Raw genomic sequence first — 20298 nt, 5'->3', positions numbered from 1 at the left:
AAGCAAACTAATTTATCAGCAAGTTAGTTTAGCAATCAACAACTGACAGGCAACATCCAAAGATTAACTACCAATTAACACAAAAATCATCATCATCTAGGCGCCCTCTCCAGAGGGTTAAAAAATAAAATCCATCACAAAAAAATCGAGTTTTCTGTCAAGAAGTACTAAAAACTATGCGGTCGGAGGAGCTTGGGAGTCTAGGGCTTGGTCGGACATCTTTGACGGGCTTCTCTCCAGCTTCTTCGGACAATAAAGGTTCGAGGTTGAGGTCTGGATACAAATCCTTGACCACCTTAATACAAGCATCGAAGCCACAGTTATAAAACTTGATGGCTTTGGCTTTCCTCTCCTTTGAAGCCTTGAAGGCGACCACCGCAGCGGCCACTGCCACAGTCATAGAGGCATCATCTTCGGCCCACTGAGCTTCCATTGCTTGAGAGATAGCTCGGTTCCGTTCTTCTACCGCCTCGGCCCTAGTCCGCTCCAAGACTTCACCCAATCGGGCGTTCTCCTTGGCTAACAAATCTGCATGGGCCCTGGCTCGTGTTAGCTCAGCCGCCGCCGCACTGCATCGGGCCTCGAGATCATTCACGACCCACTGCAGCTGGAGCTCTTTTGCCTTCTCATCCTCAAGCTGCCAGCACAGCTCGCCTTGCTCAAACGGAGAAAAGTGGCTTCATCCCTTAAGATCCTTACTTCGGTCTTGAGGACTTCCACCTCGGTATCTCTCTTTTCCAGCTCCCGCACGCTCTCCTGAGTCAAAAGAAACCTCAGGATGGACTGAATGAAAAACGAAAGTATGAGCACATGAATGGAAAAAGGGAAATGGAAGCTTGAGCACATGAATGGAAAAAGGGAAATGGAAGCTGAGAAACATTAGAAGAAGATACCTTATAGAATACGGAAGCCATGTCATTCAGAAAAGAGTCGTCGATTTAGTGAGGAGGCTGGCTATCTCCTCCTCCGGAGTATGCTTAGTAGCCCAGGGAACCAAGCAAGATATATGATATCCCGGCTCGAACCTCCCGCTGCTCATCCCCACCTGGGCCGAGCCCACTGCTTCCCCAGTCCCAGTCCAGCTGCCTGCTGAGACTTGAGCCTCGGCCCTAAGATCATTCCCGGCATCGGGAGGAGAAAGCATATCGTCAGCCATCCTGTTCGGAAGAAGAGGGTATGACATTGTAAGGCCCGGGGGCTGCAGGAGGAGCCTCCACAGTAGGGGGAGCGACGGTAGGTGGGAGGGAAGGAGTCAGAACAATGATTGTCTGAGTCGGAACAATGATTGCTGGGACTCGGGCCTCGGTGGGTGCCACAGCCGGAGCTGTGACAACAGAAATTGGGGCTGCAACCAGAGCCGTAGCAACGAAAACTGGACCTGAGGGGCCCTCCCCGCGAGGAGCAGCCTGCCATCCGAGGCTCAGCCCTCAACATCTCCTTTGCCATTAGGGTAGCTTTTCTCCTCTGAGAACCAGATGCCTTTGCCATGCCTGCGCAAAGAATAACAAATCAGCAACCAAGTGAATAAGTTTGACCTCTCTAAAGGGAATGGAAGAGAGAAACTTACTGAAAGATGTTGGGAGAGGTTGGGACTTGTAAAGCCCGGAATAGTGAAGGTTGGCGACTGTGATCAGGTCTAACCAGGAGCGAAGCTCTCCTGATCACGCCCTAGCCTTGGCAATGCGGTTCTTCTGGTCCGAGTTGTGGAGAGGCAGACCCCTTGGGAAATCTACAAGGATAAAGAAAGCTTCAGTCCGACTGGAGTAAAAAAGAAGGGCACAAAAAAAGAGGGAATGCCTAGAGTCCGACCTGGTTTTGAAAATTGGGTGGGGACCTGAGTCGTCAGAGTCCCAAGCTCGGCTGCCGGCACCTCCCATTCGCCTGTAACCCAGAACCACTTATTCTTCTAGTCCTTGTTAGAGGACGAAAGATTCATTACTAGCCCCGACCCCTTACTGCCTCGGGCCCCGAAGTAGTACCATGAATTCTTGGCTGTCGTGCTTGACCAAGTACAGGCTTATCAACTCCTCTGGGGTCAGCTCCGGATTCTCGACTTGACGTCAAATGATGAAGGAAGAAATTAACACCCTCCAAGCGTTGGGGGTGAATTACCCGGGAGCTAGTCCGAGGTAGGCTGTTAGGGCTCGGACGAAAGGATGCAAAGGGAGTCGAACCCCACATTGCAGTGCACAAAAAAATGGCTACCTCCCCTTCGGCAGGCGCGCCAGCAGTGTCTAAGGCCTCAGGTGCCCTTATCCGTACAGAGTTTGGGATATCGAACTCTAAGCGAATCCACCCCATCTGAGACTCCGTCAGCACAGAGCCTCCTGAGACAGTCTCTGAGGCCCGCTCACTCGCGGGCATCTCGGCGGCCTCTTTGACTGGGCCTCGGGGGGCTTTAGCTGTTTTCTTCTTGTTAGCTCGGTGAGTTTGAGCCCCTCGCCTCCTTCTGTCTTTGGGGGTGGAGGGAAGAGAGGCACAACTTCAAAGGGGCCTTTAGATGCCCCTCTTTCATCATCAGAGCTCCCCGGCTCGGAGTCATCATTCAAATCCCAGACCGTCTCCAGATCGGACGACATCTTGGAAGGAATATAAGGAAGTACAAGAAAAAAAGACTCACCGGACGATCACCGGGAATCATTTCTGCCCGAAAATGCTTGATCAGCCGGAATCGCCTTGTCGGAAACTCGAAATCGGTTGGAATCGCTTTCACTGGAAATCGCCTCCTCCGGCACACACTCGAATTCAGAATACAAGTGGGGAGAGCGATTCTGAAGGGAGTTTATATAGGCCATATAGAATCTTTGCATTAATGGCGAAGAATGATGGCCGCAGCCGAATCGTCGTGAGTCGACTCCAGAGCACACGTGACCGTTTGCTACTGGCTCGGTCCCTGTCAGACAGTACGGTTCTAACATTGAACAGCGCGCTCCGGTATACGAAACGGTTCCTGAGCAACTATCATAGGATCAACAATTATTCGGAATCGTAACTGTCGCCATGCATCCACTAAAGGACAGCCTGCAGGCCCGAAATCCTGAGGAGGCAGCGCTTCAAATGCTGGAATCATAATGACATCGACATGCGAGGAAGGTCCAGCAGATGAGGCGGTTGATTTTCCATGTAATTACTCTCTAAGTCCGTGGCCGACCTCGAAGAGTAGGGGGCTTCTGTTATGGGAAGATCCGGGCCCCTTATGATTCCGAGGACCGACGTCTTCCTGATCAAGTCGGACATACATGAATATGAAATGATAAGTACGACTGAAGAAGAATCCCAGCTAAGTTATATTGGCACTCTTACTCCAAGGCCAGTAGTCGGCTCGGATTAGGTTCTCAGAACAAATATTCTAGGTTGTCCTACTGTTCGACCAGAAACAAATATTACCATCCGCCTGGGTAGCAGGGAGACTCGTCACGACTGGGCAAGGACCGACCCTCGCCTCGGAACTCGGAGGGAGAGCTTTCAGAATGCTGAAAATAAGGCTCTGTACGTCCCCTTCGTGCCGAAGCTCGGCTCGTGACACGATCTGTGTTGAGCGAACTCTATGACGAAGGTTAGGCATGTCTGAGGTAGATGCTTGTAACCGGACACCCCCGACTGCTCGACCCAAGCCGAGCCCGAAGCGAGGTATGGGCTCCTCACGTCGAACTTGGAAACTACCATAAGCGAATGTGACCAGTTATTTTGGCCGTGATATGCTACATGATCCCTGGATTGCGGATAATATCTCCACGATCTTAGTATCCCGCTGATTGAGTAAATCATGCCGAGAATAATGGACCCAGACAATCCGATGATCAGGTATAAATACAATGAAACCCCATTGCTACAAGTACGCACGATCTCACACCCTCTCTCTGCAAGCAACTTACCCAGATTCCATTGACCTGACTTAGGCATTGGAGGGTCCCCCGGCTAAGCTAGGGTCTCTTTTGCTAACCCTTTGTGCAAGACCGAGGTTCCTTGGAGGTTCGCCGCGCCGAGTGGAGGGTGGTTCTGATTTTGTCATCATATAATATATAAAAAAGTGTTTGAAAAACACCTTTTTGTGAGTTTTGGGGAATAATCCCACAAAAGAGGAGAAGTGTTTTAGGTTTAAATGAAAACAGTGGAGTACTATAATATTTGCTTACCTAGTTCGAGGACCATGAGGTGAGCGTGCTCGGGCTCGGTCACGGGCTCGGTGCGAGGGCGTGGGCATATGAGGCAGTGTGGCTGTAGAGGCGCTAGTAGCGCACTTTGCACTTCGCACGTGTGCGAGTCGCGGTGCGACTAAGTGACTAAGACGGGTGGCTGGTTGGCAGAGAGACTAGAGGACTGGGAGAGAGATCTCTCAGTATATATAGAGACACTGAAAAGAGTTTTTACGGCAGAAACTGTAACAGCTGTGCCATTAGTGCAGAGACCAGCTGTAACTGCTGTATGGCTAGCCCAACACTTAGAAAACGGCCAGCTGCTGTCTCACAACAATCACATGCAGCAGTGGTTATGGCTCATGCACAACAGTAAAAAAACGGCCATAAAACGGCTAGTTTCCAACAACCAGAAATGACTTAATGGAATTTATGTCTGCAGACTATAACCCCCCAGCCACCATTGCCTATAAATAGAGAGTTTGGATGGGTTTTCAAACCATTTCAACTCACTCCAGCAAACTCATACGAATCAGAGCCCACTGACCAAATACACCAACCTATACAACAAGATTTTTCTGGTCCATTGCCTGAAGATCGGACTCAAACCAACAGAGTGGTCTAAGAACAAGTTCATTTGCAGACCAGTGCAGTGGTCTGATATCAGAATTCTTCTTCTCTTTTTTTGGGATTCTTCCTTTTCTTTATTTTTGCCACATTGTGTAACAGAGTTCCATTGGTGGGCCTTCGTGTTTGCTGAACGCAAACCCACACCAGGCTCGTCGTATCCTAGAAGCGGTTTGCCTGTAACCTATAAGCATACTCAATTCACTTGAGTAGAGGCATATAACGCTTTAAGGACATCGTTTCAGATGTTCTTCAGCCTGTCTTTATTTTAGATTAATTTGTATTTTTCGAATTTCATATTTTACAGAAAAAATATTATTCCGTAAATTTTCCAACAATGAATGCCATACATAGAGCAGGGCTAAGCCAGCAAAATCTAAAGGATTAGATGGAGAATGTCCTTGTCCGAACTCTTTCTTGTGGCGTGGCCTACCTGAATTTTCATTGGACTGATTTTGGAAACATGTATATCACGAGGGGGCGCATATTATGGACGGATTGGATTTCATTTACTCATCAATGCTGACCCAAGCACGGCATTGTTAAGTTAAGCTTAACCTACAAAGCTTTGCAGTGGAATCGCCTTGTCAGTGTAATTATGCGTAAGGCAGCAGACTAGCTGTTGCCAACAAGCATTGATGACCTTTGATCTCTTCTGTTGAGTATGGGCCGTTAAAAAGGTCTTCTCAACGTTCTATGTTCATCTACGCTTATTGATGGCCAGAATCACCTGCACAGAGCAAGTTTCTTACGTGGATCTCATACAGTGGCACCCATAACAGGGACGACTCTGATCATCAGACCATCTCCGCACGTGGGCCCAATGTCGCACGCATGCTGGCTTTCCTAAGCTGCGGCTTTGGCGAAATGAACTCCCTTTCCCCAAGCTGAGAGTTTTTACAGGTTGGACTCATGGTCGTTCATTGATCCAAGCCGTTGACACGATGGTCTCACCCTGGACAAGGAAACCCTCCATTTTTTTAATTTTTTTTAAAAATTTGGTTCTTCCAATTTATGGCCCACCTTTGCTGTATTTTGTTTCTTAGCTGTCTATTAATTCCAGCACTATTTGAAGGGTTAGGATATTTACATCTGCGAGATTTATGCTTCATAGGCCCTCCACATCCTGGTGCATCGTGTGATTGGTTTGGATCACCGGATCATGGGCCCACTTTCACAAACTCAAAGCCCAAACACTACCGTACGGACATTCGGCCGGAGCATTGTGTAATATCTCCACCACCTCAGAAGGCGCGAATAAGAAGGGCTGTGTGCAGTATCTCCCTCTCTCGTTGCTCCTACCGCTGACAATAAAAAGAAAAAAGCGCAGAGGCGCGAAAAGCTCTCGCCTTTCTTTTCCGACCCTAGAAATCTCTCCGCATTTTCGCTCTCGAATCTCAAAACAGAAATTCTCTATTTTCCCACTCCCATATCTTTTTCTCCCTCTCTCATTTTCTTTATCGGCAGAGGAATAACAAGGAGGAGCTCCTTTTACATCTTTGAAGCTGAGGGGTTAGGGTTTTTCTCATACAAGAAACGATGGCAGTTAGGGTTTCAAGGAATTTCCTCAGAGAGGCATTGAATAGACGGCTCAAAGCTGGAGCACTTGGTGGCCTACGGCAATCGAGCACGGCCGCGGGTGGGGGGCCCGTCATCCCGCACTCTTCGAAGAAGGTAGAAACAACATAGTCTCCTTTCCTTGATGTTTTGGATTTCAAGCGTTTTGGTACAGTTCACCTTGTGGCATTTAGTAGCCTAGAATGTTAGGGCTCTGTGTCTGCATTCAGTTGAAGAATTCGGAGATAAGAAATGCACCACAGATATCTTGTATGAGGTTTGAGAGGGAGGAATGCCCGTCTCTGCCCCACCCCTCGTTGATCCAGACCGTCCTTCTTCTAGGGCCGACTGTGGATGATGGAGATGGCAAAATTCCTGCTGATCAGTGAACCTCCTCTCCATACGAATGTGATCAAATTTGTGCCGTTGCATGCCTTTTTTTTAAAAAAATTTTAATTTTAAATTTGGATATTGAGCGTCTCTGTTCGGTGAGATTTTCACCATATGGCACATCTAGGGGCATAAACATGTCTGGCTCTGTGCCCAACTGGGTAACACAAGGCTGGGGCTCTCAACTTCGACCAGGTTAAAGATTTATGTAGTTTTTATACTTATCATCGTGACATATGGTAAATATGTATGCAGCTGGTTGAATTGTCATTAGCATGGCTGGCTTTGGTCCAGCTTGAATCCAGCCCGTGGCCGGCCAGGCCTGAAGACTTGATAAGCTGGTCCAACCAATTGGCGTCCATAGGCTCATCGATGGTGGAACCTCTTAGATGAATGGTCTCGAGCAATGTGTGGTGGGGCCGCAGCAGTGAGCCTCCCCATTACTTCTCATTTTATATTAGTGCTTAAAAAAATGCTCCTCAACTTGTTATTAAGGCTGAGTTTGGTGAATGTTGAACCAATGTTTTCCGTATCGTTATCGTGTAATGTATTGCAGCCTCGCGATACAAATACATATCGGTTATCGCATGGGATATATTCGTTGTATCACGTAATGTATCACCGTTGTTGAGAAACATAGGGAAACATTGGAAAATTGGTCAAAAATTTCAATGAAACTTTAGTGATTGTTAAAAATGACATCAATACACATTTAGAAATCAAAACATCACAAAAAACAAGTGCACATAATAGGTTTCCTTTGTATGGATTCCTAAACTATGCGCTGTCTGACTAAATTGATGCTAGTATATTCAAAGTCTATTCATATAATTTATAAATGTAAGAAGACATGTACGGAAACACAAGCAATAAATTCAAAAGCAAAAGAAGAAGTAGAAAACTAGAAATATGCATATGAACGATGTGTGTGATTGTGGCTCAAATCCACATAGAGCAGTGCGGTGGCTTAAATTCATCATCTCCATCTCGATGGGGCTAGGCATAGTAATGTTGCTCCACAAACTAACAATACTATACTTAGGTCATACTAGAATGATACCAGTGAAGATACTCTCTAACATAATGCTAATACTCATCTTCTCTGATCTGAGAAAATTTGGAAATTTTTTGAATTTTCTCCAATTTTCCACAAATCAGCCCATCTTCCCCCAAATCTCAAAATTAGTGCATGTGATGATGATTTCATCAAACACTCTTGAATACTCTGAAGTGAGGGCTAATTGACCATTGATCGAAGTGGAAATTTGTTTTTTTTTTTTAATACATTTTTAATTAAAAAATATTTTTTTCTAAAAAATCTCCAAATTACCAAGAATCACTAGTTTAGTTACATGCATGTTTGATTTTGTGTTTGGATACAAAGATTGCAACTGATTTGCAAGAAATTAGAAAGTTTCAATTTTTCCTAATACTCCACAACTCAACCCATCTCTCCGAAATCTCGAAATCATAGCTCCAAATCCATGATTCTTCAAAACATGAAGAATCATGGATTTATAACCATTTGACACTGATTTAACACAATTTATGGTAAAAAAATGGATCAAAAATTGAAAATGCTCATCGAATTAAATAGGTGGGATATATCGACACTACTTGTGTGTTTTGTATCGCACACGTTGTTGGAAAAATGAAACTTCTCAATTTTGGATCTCCGTATGCTATTCAAGAAAGTAGATAAGAGGGTCATGATACACATGTAACACACCTGAATCCACCATCGATGCTAATCGAAAAGCTTGTCAAAGAAGATCGACCAGTTAATTTCTTGAGTTTTTTGCTCCGATTCACTAACGATCGATGGGGCTTTCGATGCTAGAGTTTGGTGATCGAAGAGGGGATTGAGACCTTGTGTTTATAGGCTTGATTGACGGTCGAGAGTCTGTCCCATCACAGATTCCCGGCATCTCGTGTCTCCACGCCTCTCTGGAAGAGAGGAGTCCCATAGCCAAATACAAAACCCTTAAAAGGGTTTGAGTATGGTACTTCAAGGCACACCGCAGGTTGTACACGCATAGCTTCAATGGGTCCCACCTTATGCCTGTGCAGCTGATCCAAACCATTCACTGTTCTGCCCCGATGGCTAATGCCATGTGTGGCCTTCTGATGTCTTACATTCTCCCCAATGTTGTCATATCGCATACGCAACCTGTGCGCATATGTGATCGCGCAATCGCATATGTGACCGCATATTTGTTTTTTTTTTCTTTGAAAAAAAAAAAATAAAAAATAGGAGAAAAATAAGAAAAAATATAAAAAATGTAAGAAATTATTGGGAACTTTCCTAAGATAATAGATAACTAATTTTACATATTTAAAATACATTGGAGTGAAATAAAATCAATTAAACAGTGAATTAAAGAAACATCAAGTCATTAACAGTCAACAATATAGTTAACAAATGACACTTAACAAGTTCCAATGAAATGAACAAGCTATTAATTTATTATTAATTGTAGAAAATGGAAATATAATTTACAAGTTATACTACACTAACAAAATAATACTAAATGCTATATACATTGATCAATTTGCCATTGTGGTATTTGATCACCACCATCGTCATCATCGCTGTCATCATTGGAGTCATCTCCTTCTTCCACATATACTTCTTATTCTGTTTCATCATCATCTATATGTACTAATATTTCATCAACATCTAGTAGTGGATCTTCAACTTGATTATCATATCCTCCTCCTATCTTCTCAATCTCTTTCATGGGCTGACTGCTACTACTCGCCTCTCTCTCCTTTGCCTTTGAGCAGAAGTACCTTTTCCAAGTGTCGATCCGTATGCGACATCTTTAACTTGGGCCCATGTCAGCTCCTCGCCAGTAAAGGCTCGGTCCTATGTCTCCACGAGCTACTCATTATCTGCATCCAACTCATTTAAGCTGATAGGGTCATAAGAACCAGGCTTTTCTTTCCTAGCCTAGAATCGTTCTCGCAATTTTTAATTGTATTGGACGAATACTAAGTTGTCGGGCTTCTTTTGTTCAAGGCGATTCCTTTTCTTGTTGTGAATCTGCATGAAAGAAAGTGCATTAAGCATGAGCTTACACTTACAAGTTACAATTATCCCAAATTATAACATGTTAACAATTTTTTTTTTCCAAACTTAGCACTTTGAATGTGCTCCAGTTGCGCTCGCAACCAAGGTATTCCAAAACGGTAACGGTGGCCATAACGGCCACCATCGTTACTTTATGATGCGGGCCTTAACGGCCGTTACAGCTCCCGTATTGGCCGTTACAACCCTTTTTTATTTGTTGAAAAATATTGTCATAGGATTGTTACGGCCGTTTTGACCCCGGAACGTATAACGGTTATTATTGTTATGTGCTCGCAACTGTTAGCAAAATATGTGAGTTTAAGAATCCTGATGGCCACTTTCTTTAGAGCTGAATCATTCTTATTCGTGTTAACTCCATAGGCAACCCACTAGTTAGCTGAGAACAATAATTTAAGTGGGTTAAATTTTGTAGATTGGATCGTAAAAAACTATTTGTAAGAGAGTCGAGACCTTCATACTACTTACTTGGCAATTCATTGTCCGATGCCTGATGATGATATTATTTGAGAATATGCCCTCACTCTTTGTATAGAAGTCCAGTAGAGCTGAAATTTTGTCATGTTCTTCTTTATCTGGAAGCATTCTTCTTAACATGTCAATAAATCCAACAATATGTATAGTCTGTGCTTATGCCGGATCGGGGTAAGCGAATAAACAAGCTGGGTTAAGAATGTAGGTAGTTGATTACAATGAAGATGACATTTGGTTGTCCCATCTTTTATCTATAATATCTATAATGGGCTTGTAATTATGCTCTCTATGGTTAAAATGGTTCATGATCGTATTTCTCGCCCTCTTCATCATAACATATATGTAATCCATTATTGGCTTCTCATCTCTGTCCACTAATCTCAATATAATGACTAAAGGCTCAAATGCTTTTAGCGTCTTTACCACTTGTGTCTAAATTTTTTGCGAAAGGATTGTTTGTTGAACTTGTTTGTCAAAAAATAGAGGAGAGTTAAATGCCTTTTTATAGGTAAAAAGTTGAGATTTTGCATTTAAAAAATGTGATTGCATATGTTCCCATACAAAATGTATGTGATCGCATATATGCGTTGATCGCATATGCAATAAGTGCATATGTATGCGCATATGTGACTACACATGACAGCAATGATTCTCCCACTTTGGTCACACATGACATTAGAATTTATACAGTGCACTATGTATGCATCTAGTCTATATCTTACGAGATCGAGACTTTACAAGATATTTAAAGTTTAAACATCAGTTAACTGGAATGCATATGCAATTGTAATTTCTGTACTCCCACTGATCCTGAGGATCTCACGAGATATGTTGCAATTATCAGTGGAGATTTACAAACACTTGACGATTATGAAAGAACTATAACATACGCTTAGTTGTCCTGTCTTAATTTAGAGGAATGCAATACCGAAATGCTTAACACCTGGCTCTGTGGTAGGCATTAAAATATGTTTCAATGCATGGAGTCGCAAGTGCCCACATTGCATTCTCATCCGTAACAACATTCTTGCCATGTAACGAATTTTAAAATGGACTTCTCACTGATAAGGCACTCATTGTAATCTAAACTTGTTTATTTGAACACTTCCACTTAGCTAGTGTTATTGTATATGAGCACAATTCTTTATCACCTTTATATGCCACCTATTTATGGATCACAATTTCTCCCATATAATCACTTTCATGATATCCGAAAGGCCAAGTGCAGACCTTAAATTGTCATAATGCTCAAAACAGTCTTTCATTATTCCCTTACCAATCAAGTGATTAGACGGCATGCATATGTTTTGGGATAAGATTTTTGGTTACGTATTTCGAGGCTCTTTGGGATTCGAGACGAATGTCTCTCGTCCTTAAAGGGTCAAATATTTCCATGGATATCTGGCTTTCCCTTTCTTAATGTCGTTACAGGTACAACTATATTTAAAAGCGATAATACTCTTTTGTCCGGACTAAGATTCTTTGTGCATATCACCTTTTAAGGGCTTGACCCTTCTATGACATTTACATATTGTTAGGCAGGAATCTTTACATTTATTTTTGTTTCTATTTTTCTTGAGCCAAACTTTATACCCATAACGCTGTTTCTTTAAGTGACCTTCCTGATTGCAGAAGTAGCAAGGTCCTACCGTCATTGTTCAAAGTATCCCCAATATTATCGAAATATCCCCGATATTGTCTGTATCTCCAGCTTTACGATACCGATAACACTGGTACTGATATCGATAACATTGGTAGTATCATAAATTCTAGGTATTGGCGATGTATCCCCAAGTATCGGCAATGGATCACTAATATTTTCGATTGTGTAAATTCAGGTGCCACTTGTATTGCCAATGTATGGATATTGCCAATATTTTCAACTTTGTAAATTCCAGGTGTCGTATCGCTAACGTGTCAATGATATTTTGATAATATTGCCGATGTATTGATATTGCCAAAATTTTGTTTATTAAATTTTTTATTTATTTATAGGCACATGGTTGTGTGCAGTGTTCAATTTGTTGATGGTAATATTGATATGCGATATTATCGTTATCACAACATGAGCGATATCGAGACTATAATCTTTCGTTTCATTTCTTATTGTCGATGATTTCTTAGCAAAATATCATGTTGTTGATATTCTGAAATATCAATGGATGTTCGAATGGGAGGTTGGATTGATTTCTTAAAACAACACACGCTTTTAGGCCTCCATTAAATGGAAATATATTATATATGCATTCTTTTTTGCAATTTTTTTATTCCTAAATATGCAAATGTGTATTTTAACATCTCTTGAAGTTTCACTGAAAAATTCCACAATTTCCCCATTTTCCCCTAATGTTTCCTCGCATGTCCAATTATCGATGATATCGTTATAGTTTCCGTATCGCCGGCCAACAAAATTTGTAGTGATACAGATACTTCGAATACTGCCTACCATCTGGTTTTTGTTCTTCGACTCTGCACCATCACATGCTACCATGCCTTTATCCTTATTCTAATAGCCTCTCTTTCTTTTCTTTGGGTTATTCCCTTGAGAGGAGTATGTAAGATGAGCACTTTTTGGTTGGTCCTTCCTAAGTCTCTCTTTCTCTTGTACACAGTACGATATCAGCTCAGTCAAGGTTCATTTTTCCTTCTGGGTGTTGTAATCGACTTTGAAAGTACTAAAACTTGATGAAAGAGAAATTAACACAAAATAGACCACTAGGTCTAATTTTCAATTAGATTACCTTTAACTTAGCTGCGAGATCGACCATCTTTATAATGTGCTCCTTAATTCTATCTCCATTATATTTCAGTGACACGAGTCAGTGAGAACTGTTATAGTCTCTGTCTTATCGGATTCGGTGAACCTTTTTTTGATTTCTTCAATGAATTCTTTCGCATTTCCTTTCTCAGGTATACCTCTACGAAAAGATTTAGGAATGGAATGTCTGATAATCTTTATACTTAGCTTATTTACCCGTTCCCACTAGTTATATTTAGTAATATCACATGTAGAGCTGGATTCAGTGGGTTCTGAAGGCTGATCCTCATTTAATGCTAAGGCTAATTCCATACGACCAAGGGTAATTTCTAATGTTTCCTTCCATTCCAAAAAGTTGGAGCCATTAAAGGTAGGAAAACCTTTAAATTGGGGGAGAATGAATCCAATATTTATGACTGCATAAAAGGTGCAATAGCAAATGCTAAGGAAAGACCCAATTAAACCTTAAGCATCAATAAAAGATACTTTATTATATTAAACTTTATCAAATTAATGAGCAAGTAGACTAGGTTACCCAAGATGACGAGCTTAATTGTCAAATCCTTGTTTGAAACCCAATGTATCATTACGACCCGTTCCTTTGGGTTGAGATTGCAACTCATGAGTAGTTTTCACAACATGAGACTGGTTGAATGTCAACAACGTAAGCCGAAACGGTCTAACACCTTTGTGGCAAGATGGATCATTTAATCCCACACTGTTAACACCGTCCACCCCACCCTGTTTAGCTCAAGTCAAATGACAAACTCCTTTGGGTAAACATTGCATGTTTGGAGATAAACGCCCATTGATTGATCCTTAACACACGACACTTGTGCCATACTTTTGAATCTAAGAGCCGATGGACATCGTTAATCAAGACCACTTTGGTGGAACACGTAACCAAAGTTATCCACTAATTCCTAGAGACTAGGATCCCACCCAAACTAATTGCCCATAATGGATATTCTCAACGCCACATGGACAAAGAGACGAGTGAACCGAGCCATGAAAGTCATTATCTGTTGTTTGTCTAGCCACTTTATTAGACTTGGATCTACAGTGTCTGGATGGGCATGATACCCATAATTTTGTCTATTGTCCATAGACTAGTGTGGTTAAGGTAGGCCTAAATGACCTACATGGCAAATTAACCCATGCCTTTCAACTTAAAGACAAACAATTACATTAGTTGGGTATGTTGTGATGAATTAAATCATATTTGTGTAATTATAGTGAATGGTAAAGAATATGTACGTGGTCTTAAGCATTCACAAGTACATATATGCAATAGTCCAGGATTTTATCACAAATATTAACCAAAATACTTGAGCACAACTGCATTATAACATTAGTTAGTGTTTGCAAAATTCAGCAAGGCTCAAGCAATGGGCTCGCTCTTTACCTTATAACACCATAGACCAAAAGGAATGACAAGGTCAACTTTGTCACTTTACTTAATTGCCTGACAACTCTATTGGGCCATAAACTTTAAGAATCTGGATGGGCATGGAGTCCCATGAATATATTCACTACTAGCACTGAATGGGTCTAGATTATGGCCCAAACACACACAAGGTCAAAAAAAGAAAAGAATAAAGAAAAATAAGGATACAACCCTGGTAGGGCCATTTGGACCAACAGGGTGAGGTGAGAACAATACACGTTAGCCTATGTGACCCATTTCACATATATAACATACATCCAGTTCGTAGACAGTCCAGGTTTCGTCTTGAATCCAACACATCAACAAATATGATGCGCGTCACAAACAAACAATTAGATAATTAGCCACGTATACATGCATTAGGTCATAATAAGTGGCCTAAATCAAAACTGATTCAATTAAAGATTTGGCATTAAAAGAACAATGTAATATATATAAGAAAATGGGATTGGAACAGATCTGGTCCCTGATCATATAAACCATCTGGACTTCCTACATGTAGCCCACAGTCAAGTTCATCTACAATAAGTGGGCCTTGATTCTAGTTGTGGGCCAAGTGTATTTGAGTAGTCATCGGACGGTGGTGATGGGGTAACATGATTGTCCATATATGATGAGCATGCCCAAATCTGAGCTGCCCAGAAATAACACACGCAAGCACCAAAGGGAAAGATTTCTCTTCCAAGAGAACCCACTACAACCACCATGGTGGAGGGCCATGACCAATAGGAAAAAGGGTCGTTTCCCAAGATCAGCCCATGCACACAAGCCTGCAAAAGGGGTCTTAGCCCCGACGCACACGACAAACTTGGTCGGCAGACCCAAATCTCTGTCCAACCTGACCCATGAACAACCCTCTTCCTTGCCTCCATCAATGGTGGAATGCGAATGCCAAAATCTAGAATTGGGTTTCCTCTTTCAGCGATTGGAATGGAAGGGGAACAATAGTTGAAGCCGCCATTTCCAGGTATCGTGATTACCGACGGCAACCCGTATTTCGCCATTAACAACAGAGAAAAGGGAGAGAAATTGAAAAAAGAAAAGAAAAGGAAACCTCACTGACAACATATGGAATGCTTTGATACCACATGTTGTAAAAATGAAACTTCTTGATTTTGGATCTCCATATGCTATTCAAGAAGGTAGATTAGAGGGTAATGATACACACTTGAATCCACCATTGACGCTAACCGAAAAGCTCGCTGGATCGGTCGGTTAATTTCTCAAGTCTCCCGCTCCGATTCACCAACGAACGATGGGGCTTTGGACGCTGGAGTTCGATGATCAGAGAGGGGACTGGGACCTTGTGTTTATAAGCTTGATCGACAATCGAGAATCCCTCCCATTGCGGATTCCCAGCGTCTTGTGCGTCTCCACACCTCTCTGGAAGAGAGAAGTCAAATAGCCAAATACAAAACCCTTAAAAGGGGTTGTAATTTGAGGTGCTTTGAGGTACACTGTGGGTTTTACATGCCTCACTTCAGCGGGCCCCACCTTAGTTTCTTTTCTTGAAAATTGGTAGTTTCATTAAAGGGCCACAACCACCATAAACAAATATACATTGAAAAGAAAAAGAAAAAGAAAACTAAACTACACCCAACTCATCGGTAGTAGAGTTGAGCAATGTTGTCGAATCGCATATGCGGTCATGTGTGATCTCATATGCCTATCTGCATATGTGATCACACAATCGCATATGCAACCAGATATTTTTCTTTTCGAAAAATTTAAAAAATGAAAAATAAGGGAAAATTCAAAAACAAAAAAGAAACTAAGGGAAGCTTTCCTAAGTTAATATATAATTAATTTTACATATTTAAAATACATTTGAGGGAAATAAAATCAATTAAACATCAACATTCAGCAATATGGTTAACAAGTAAGAAGTAAAAACAAAATCAACAAGTTCTTTTCCTTGAAACTTGAAATTGCTTGAATCTTGATCTTCCAACTTCCAAGAGAGAGAGAGAGAGAGAGAGAGAGAGATCCCATGGAATTAAGAAATGTAAGAGAATAAGGGAGTAACAGAGTTTTGGGGTGAGAATATTGCAAATGGAGGAGGTTTGGAAGCATTTTTATAGGCAAAAGGTTGTTTTTTTTTTTTTTTTTCCAAAATAAAATAAAATAAAATAATGTGCCATGGCCAATATGTGATCGCATACATCACATATGCGCATATGCAGTCACACATGACAACACTAGAGTTGAGGTGCCCCACTTCGGAGCCCAGTCCAACACATACAATTTAGACTTCCTGAAAACATCCATCGCCCTCCCATTTTTGTTTTTGAAACATCGAGCATTTCTTTCAAGCTATAGAGCCCATAAACCCGCTAACAAACTCAACCTCCAAATCATTTTTCTTGGAATCCCTATATCCTCTCCGTGCCATGATAAGAGAAATGAATCTATCGAGCTTAGAAATGCCGAGAGCATTCCAAAAAGTTGAAAGAAGTGGCACCACACCTCTCTAGCAACAGGACAATGAATAAAAAGATGACTCATTAACACCGCGTCTCTAAAACAAAGAAGATAGACGTTCGACAGAACCATATTCCTCTTTGAAAGATTGTCTAACATTAACACCTTGTTCATACCAACAAGCCATCCAAACGCCGCCATCTTCAACGGAGCACCGTAACGCCAAACATAAGCCGTCAGAGAAATCCTTACACTTGCCTCATTGTCAATAAGCACCCGATAAAAGGATTTCACTAAAAATATACCCAATTTGTCTTTCAACCATTTGAGCGAGTTGGAACTTGAGGGAGATGGATAAGACTTGGATAGCACCTCAAGAAGATTAATCAAGTCTTCACATTCTTCGTTTGAGAGATTTCTTCTTCAAGGGGGGGAGTAACAGTCTTCATCTGCTTCCCTAGGTACCCCTACCAACCTCAAGCCATTTGTAACAATGTTCCACTTTGACATCTGCTTCCCTAGCGGGCCCCACCTTATGCCCATGCAGCTGATCCAAACCATTCATTGTTCTGTCCTGATGGCTAATGCCACGCGTTGCAATGTCTTACTGGAAAATCAATGACTGCCTCCTAGTTAAATTTATATGGACACTACAACCATGGCCCGCACATCCCTTTTGGTCTTCTTGCATTTATTGATAAATTTGATTTTGTGGGTGGCGAGTAAGCTAAATACCATAATAATTTCTTCCCTTTTATTCCTCATTTTTCTTCTTCCCTTTTGTGGTGTGGTGTCTTGGGGTTTTCCTTTTGAGCAGTGGAGGCACATGGAAAGTTTCCTTTCATTGTTGCACAAATATTTGAGGCATCTCGATGCAGGACAATTAACCACTTGCTCTAAAAGCTCGAACTGATAGTGAGTAGCGAATCAATCCCTTTATCTCATAGCCCATGCCCCACATCGCATGGGTTAGGAGCTCGGCTGAACCTCTTCGTGGCCCCTACTTCACATGGGTTTTGCTTCACACGGGCCCACCCACCTCGAATGTGTCCTCGCATCCCACAGGCTATCCCACTCGAGCCCGGTGTGAAAATGCCCTTGCATTAATCACACCCGGTGAGGAGTCTCAAACATGAGACTTCCCGCTCTGATACCTCTTTCATGTAGGACAATTAACACTTGCTCTAAAAGCTCGAACTAATAGAAAGCAGCAAATCAATCCTTTTATCCCATAACCCAGGCCCCACATCGCATGGGTTAGGAGCCACCCACCCCGAGTGTGTCCCCGCATCTCACATGTTACCCCACTCGAGCCCGGTGTGAAAATGCCCTGCATTACATCTATTTGTTGGAATTTGTATCCGTTTAGTTCTTCATCTACCTGATGCGTCTTTAGACTGTTCACTCACATTTGAATCGAACAATTTCACCTCGTTGCTTACTTCTACTCATACATACATGTATTACCATGAAGTCTCTTGCATATGCACACATGGCACAGTTAATTCTTAAATAAATAGTCATGTGGTGAAAAATCATTGTAGACACTCAATGTTGGCCCTTTGCTATTATCGTAATTTGTTTATATTTAACAAACCTTGTTGCTATTAAGAAAAGAAAATATAATTTAAGTGGCGAAGTTTGTTAAAGACATTGGTGATGGCATTCTCTTACACTTCAAGGTTCCATGGGTTATGCCGAAGTCTATGGAGGGCCTCTTTCTATTGTGGCATGAAAGGGGTCCCGAATCTAAAGATTGGTCAAAATGGTGGCTTCCCTTGCTAGCACTTCTCTGTTCTTTTTGGGTGGAAAGGAATAGCAGGTGCTTCAGAAACAACATTGGATCCATAGTAATTAATGTTAGGAAGGTTTTTTCGTTGATCATGGAATTGGATCTCTGAGCCTACGGGTGCTTGGCTTGTCCTGTTGTTTGTTGTTATTTTTCTTTAGCTTGGCCTTGTTTTTTCTTGTTGTTTCTAGCCTTTTGGCTTCTCTAGTAAAATTTATTATTTCTCCAGAAAAAAAAAGGCTCACAAGGCTCATGTTCTTTTTTCTCATGTATCATTTGGAAAGTGGAAACTTGTGGTTGCTGGAATTTTCTTGGTTGAAGTAAGGTAAAATGTTGTGGCTTCGGGTTCTGGATAATTTATTTGGAACATGGTAGGTAAATCCATTTTTTTCCAACTTAAAAGTGTTAATATTGCATGACACCACATTTTATGTCTGTGATACATAGGTTTACGCTCTTTTAACAACAAAACCAATGCAAAATCCTTCTCCTTTTTCTTTTTCTTCTTTTCTTTTGTATTTCAAATGTTTCACTTGTCCACAAGTTGATTTTCTAGCTCTAAAACTTCAAAAAAAGAAAAAAAGGAAAAAAAGAAAAGAAAAGAAAAGAAAAGAGAAAAGAAAAGAAAAGAAGAGAAAAAAAGAGAAGAGAAAAGAAATAGCAGAATTTACTGCTCTAAAGGTTTGCTAACTGACATGATACGAGATCAGTTTTGTGCATCCAAAGCTATTTCACTTATTTGTTGGGGTGATTATGCAATTCTTCAAGGCCTCCTACATGCATGTACTTGTGACTGTTTAGAATGTTGACTATTTTCTTTGACGTCATTTTCCCTTAGTCTATAAGACATTATTTTTCTGTCTTCTTTTTTTTTTTTTTTTTTCTTTTAATTAAAATCTTAAGCATATCCTTCCTTTCTTTATTGTTCTTTTTGAACTGCAGGGAAGGCTATTGACAGGAGCAACCATAGGCCTCATTATAGCTGGGGGAGCTTATGTGAGTACTGTGGATGAGGCAACCTTCTGGTACATCATTTTTAATCTTCGTATTATGATCTATTAAATACCATATGTGCATATTTTGTCATAGATTTCTTTTTTTCCTATAGTTGATATGATGAATAATTTCTCTCTGGTTTCATGTTGTTTCATCTGAATCTACAAAATTTCCCTTAACCAGTAAAACCTTGATGGAGTTTCTCAAGCTAGCAGATAAAGTTAGTGTTACAAACCAGTCATTGGAAGTGGTCAGTTGTACGTGTCATTCTGTTTGCATGTATTTAGGCATGGTTTTAGGCATGTTTGCAAGTGAGGTTAGTGGTTGGTTGTATTAGTTCCTTATTTTATGCATGAGTCTTGGGTAGTTTCCTTGTTTAAGTCCTAGTTTTAGGGAAGACATCCCCACATCCGTGTAGTGGGAAAAGTTGGGTGTAATTGAATCACTTGTAACTAGAGTCTACAAAAACGGGAAAGGAATGAATGAAGGACATGAAGTTTATCTTTAAACAGCTGTCTGCAGCAAGGATTGGATCCCTTTAGCAATCCTATAATTTTTTCTCTCACCATTGGTCGACCAAAGAAGACACCTAAATCCATTCCGCCTTCACCT

General features: G+C 41.4%; 1 protein-coding gene across 2 annotated transcripts in view; it reads left to right on the top strand.

Moving 5' to 3' along the window:
* The first annotated feature begins 5803 nt into the window (after positions 1-5803).
* The window catches only part of LOC131236820 (dihydroorotate dehydrogenase (quinone), mitochondrial), a 30834-nt gene continuing 16339 nt past the window's right edge, over positions 5804-20298 (top strand). The window contains exons 1-2 of one of the 2 annotated variants that reach the window (XM_058234286.1): positions 5804-6437; positions 19633-19715. In XM_058234286.1, the coding sequence (XP_058090269.1) occupies positions 6303-6437; positions 19633-19715 (218 nt within the window). In that variant the 5' untranslated portion in view covers positions 5804-6302. The remainder of the gene's footprint in view (positions 6438-19632; positions 19716-20298) is intronic. The other variant, XM_058234285.1, reaches the window with a different exon arrangement.

The sequence above is a fragment of the Magnolia sinica genome, chromosome 2 (genome assembly GCF_029962835.1).
Source record: "Magnolia sinica isolate HGM2019 chromosome 2, MsV1, whole genome shotgun sequence".
NCBI lineage: Eukaryota > Viridiplantae > Streptophyta > Magnoliopsida > Magnoliales > Magnoliaceae > Magnolia > Magnolia sinica.
Note: the sequence above shows the minus strand (reverse complement) of the source record. Positions and strands in the feature narration are given on the sequence as shown.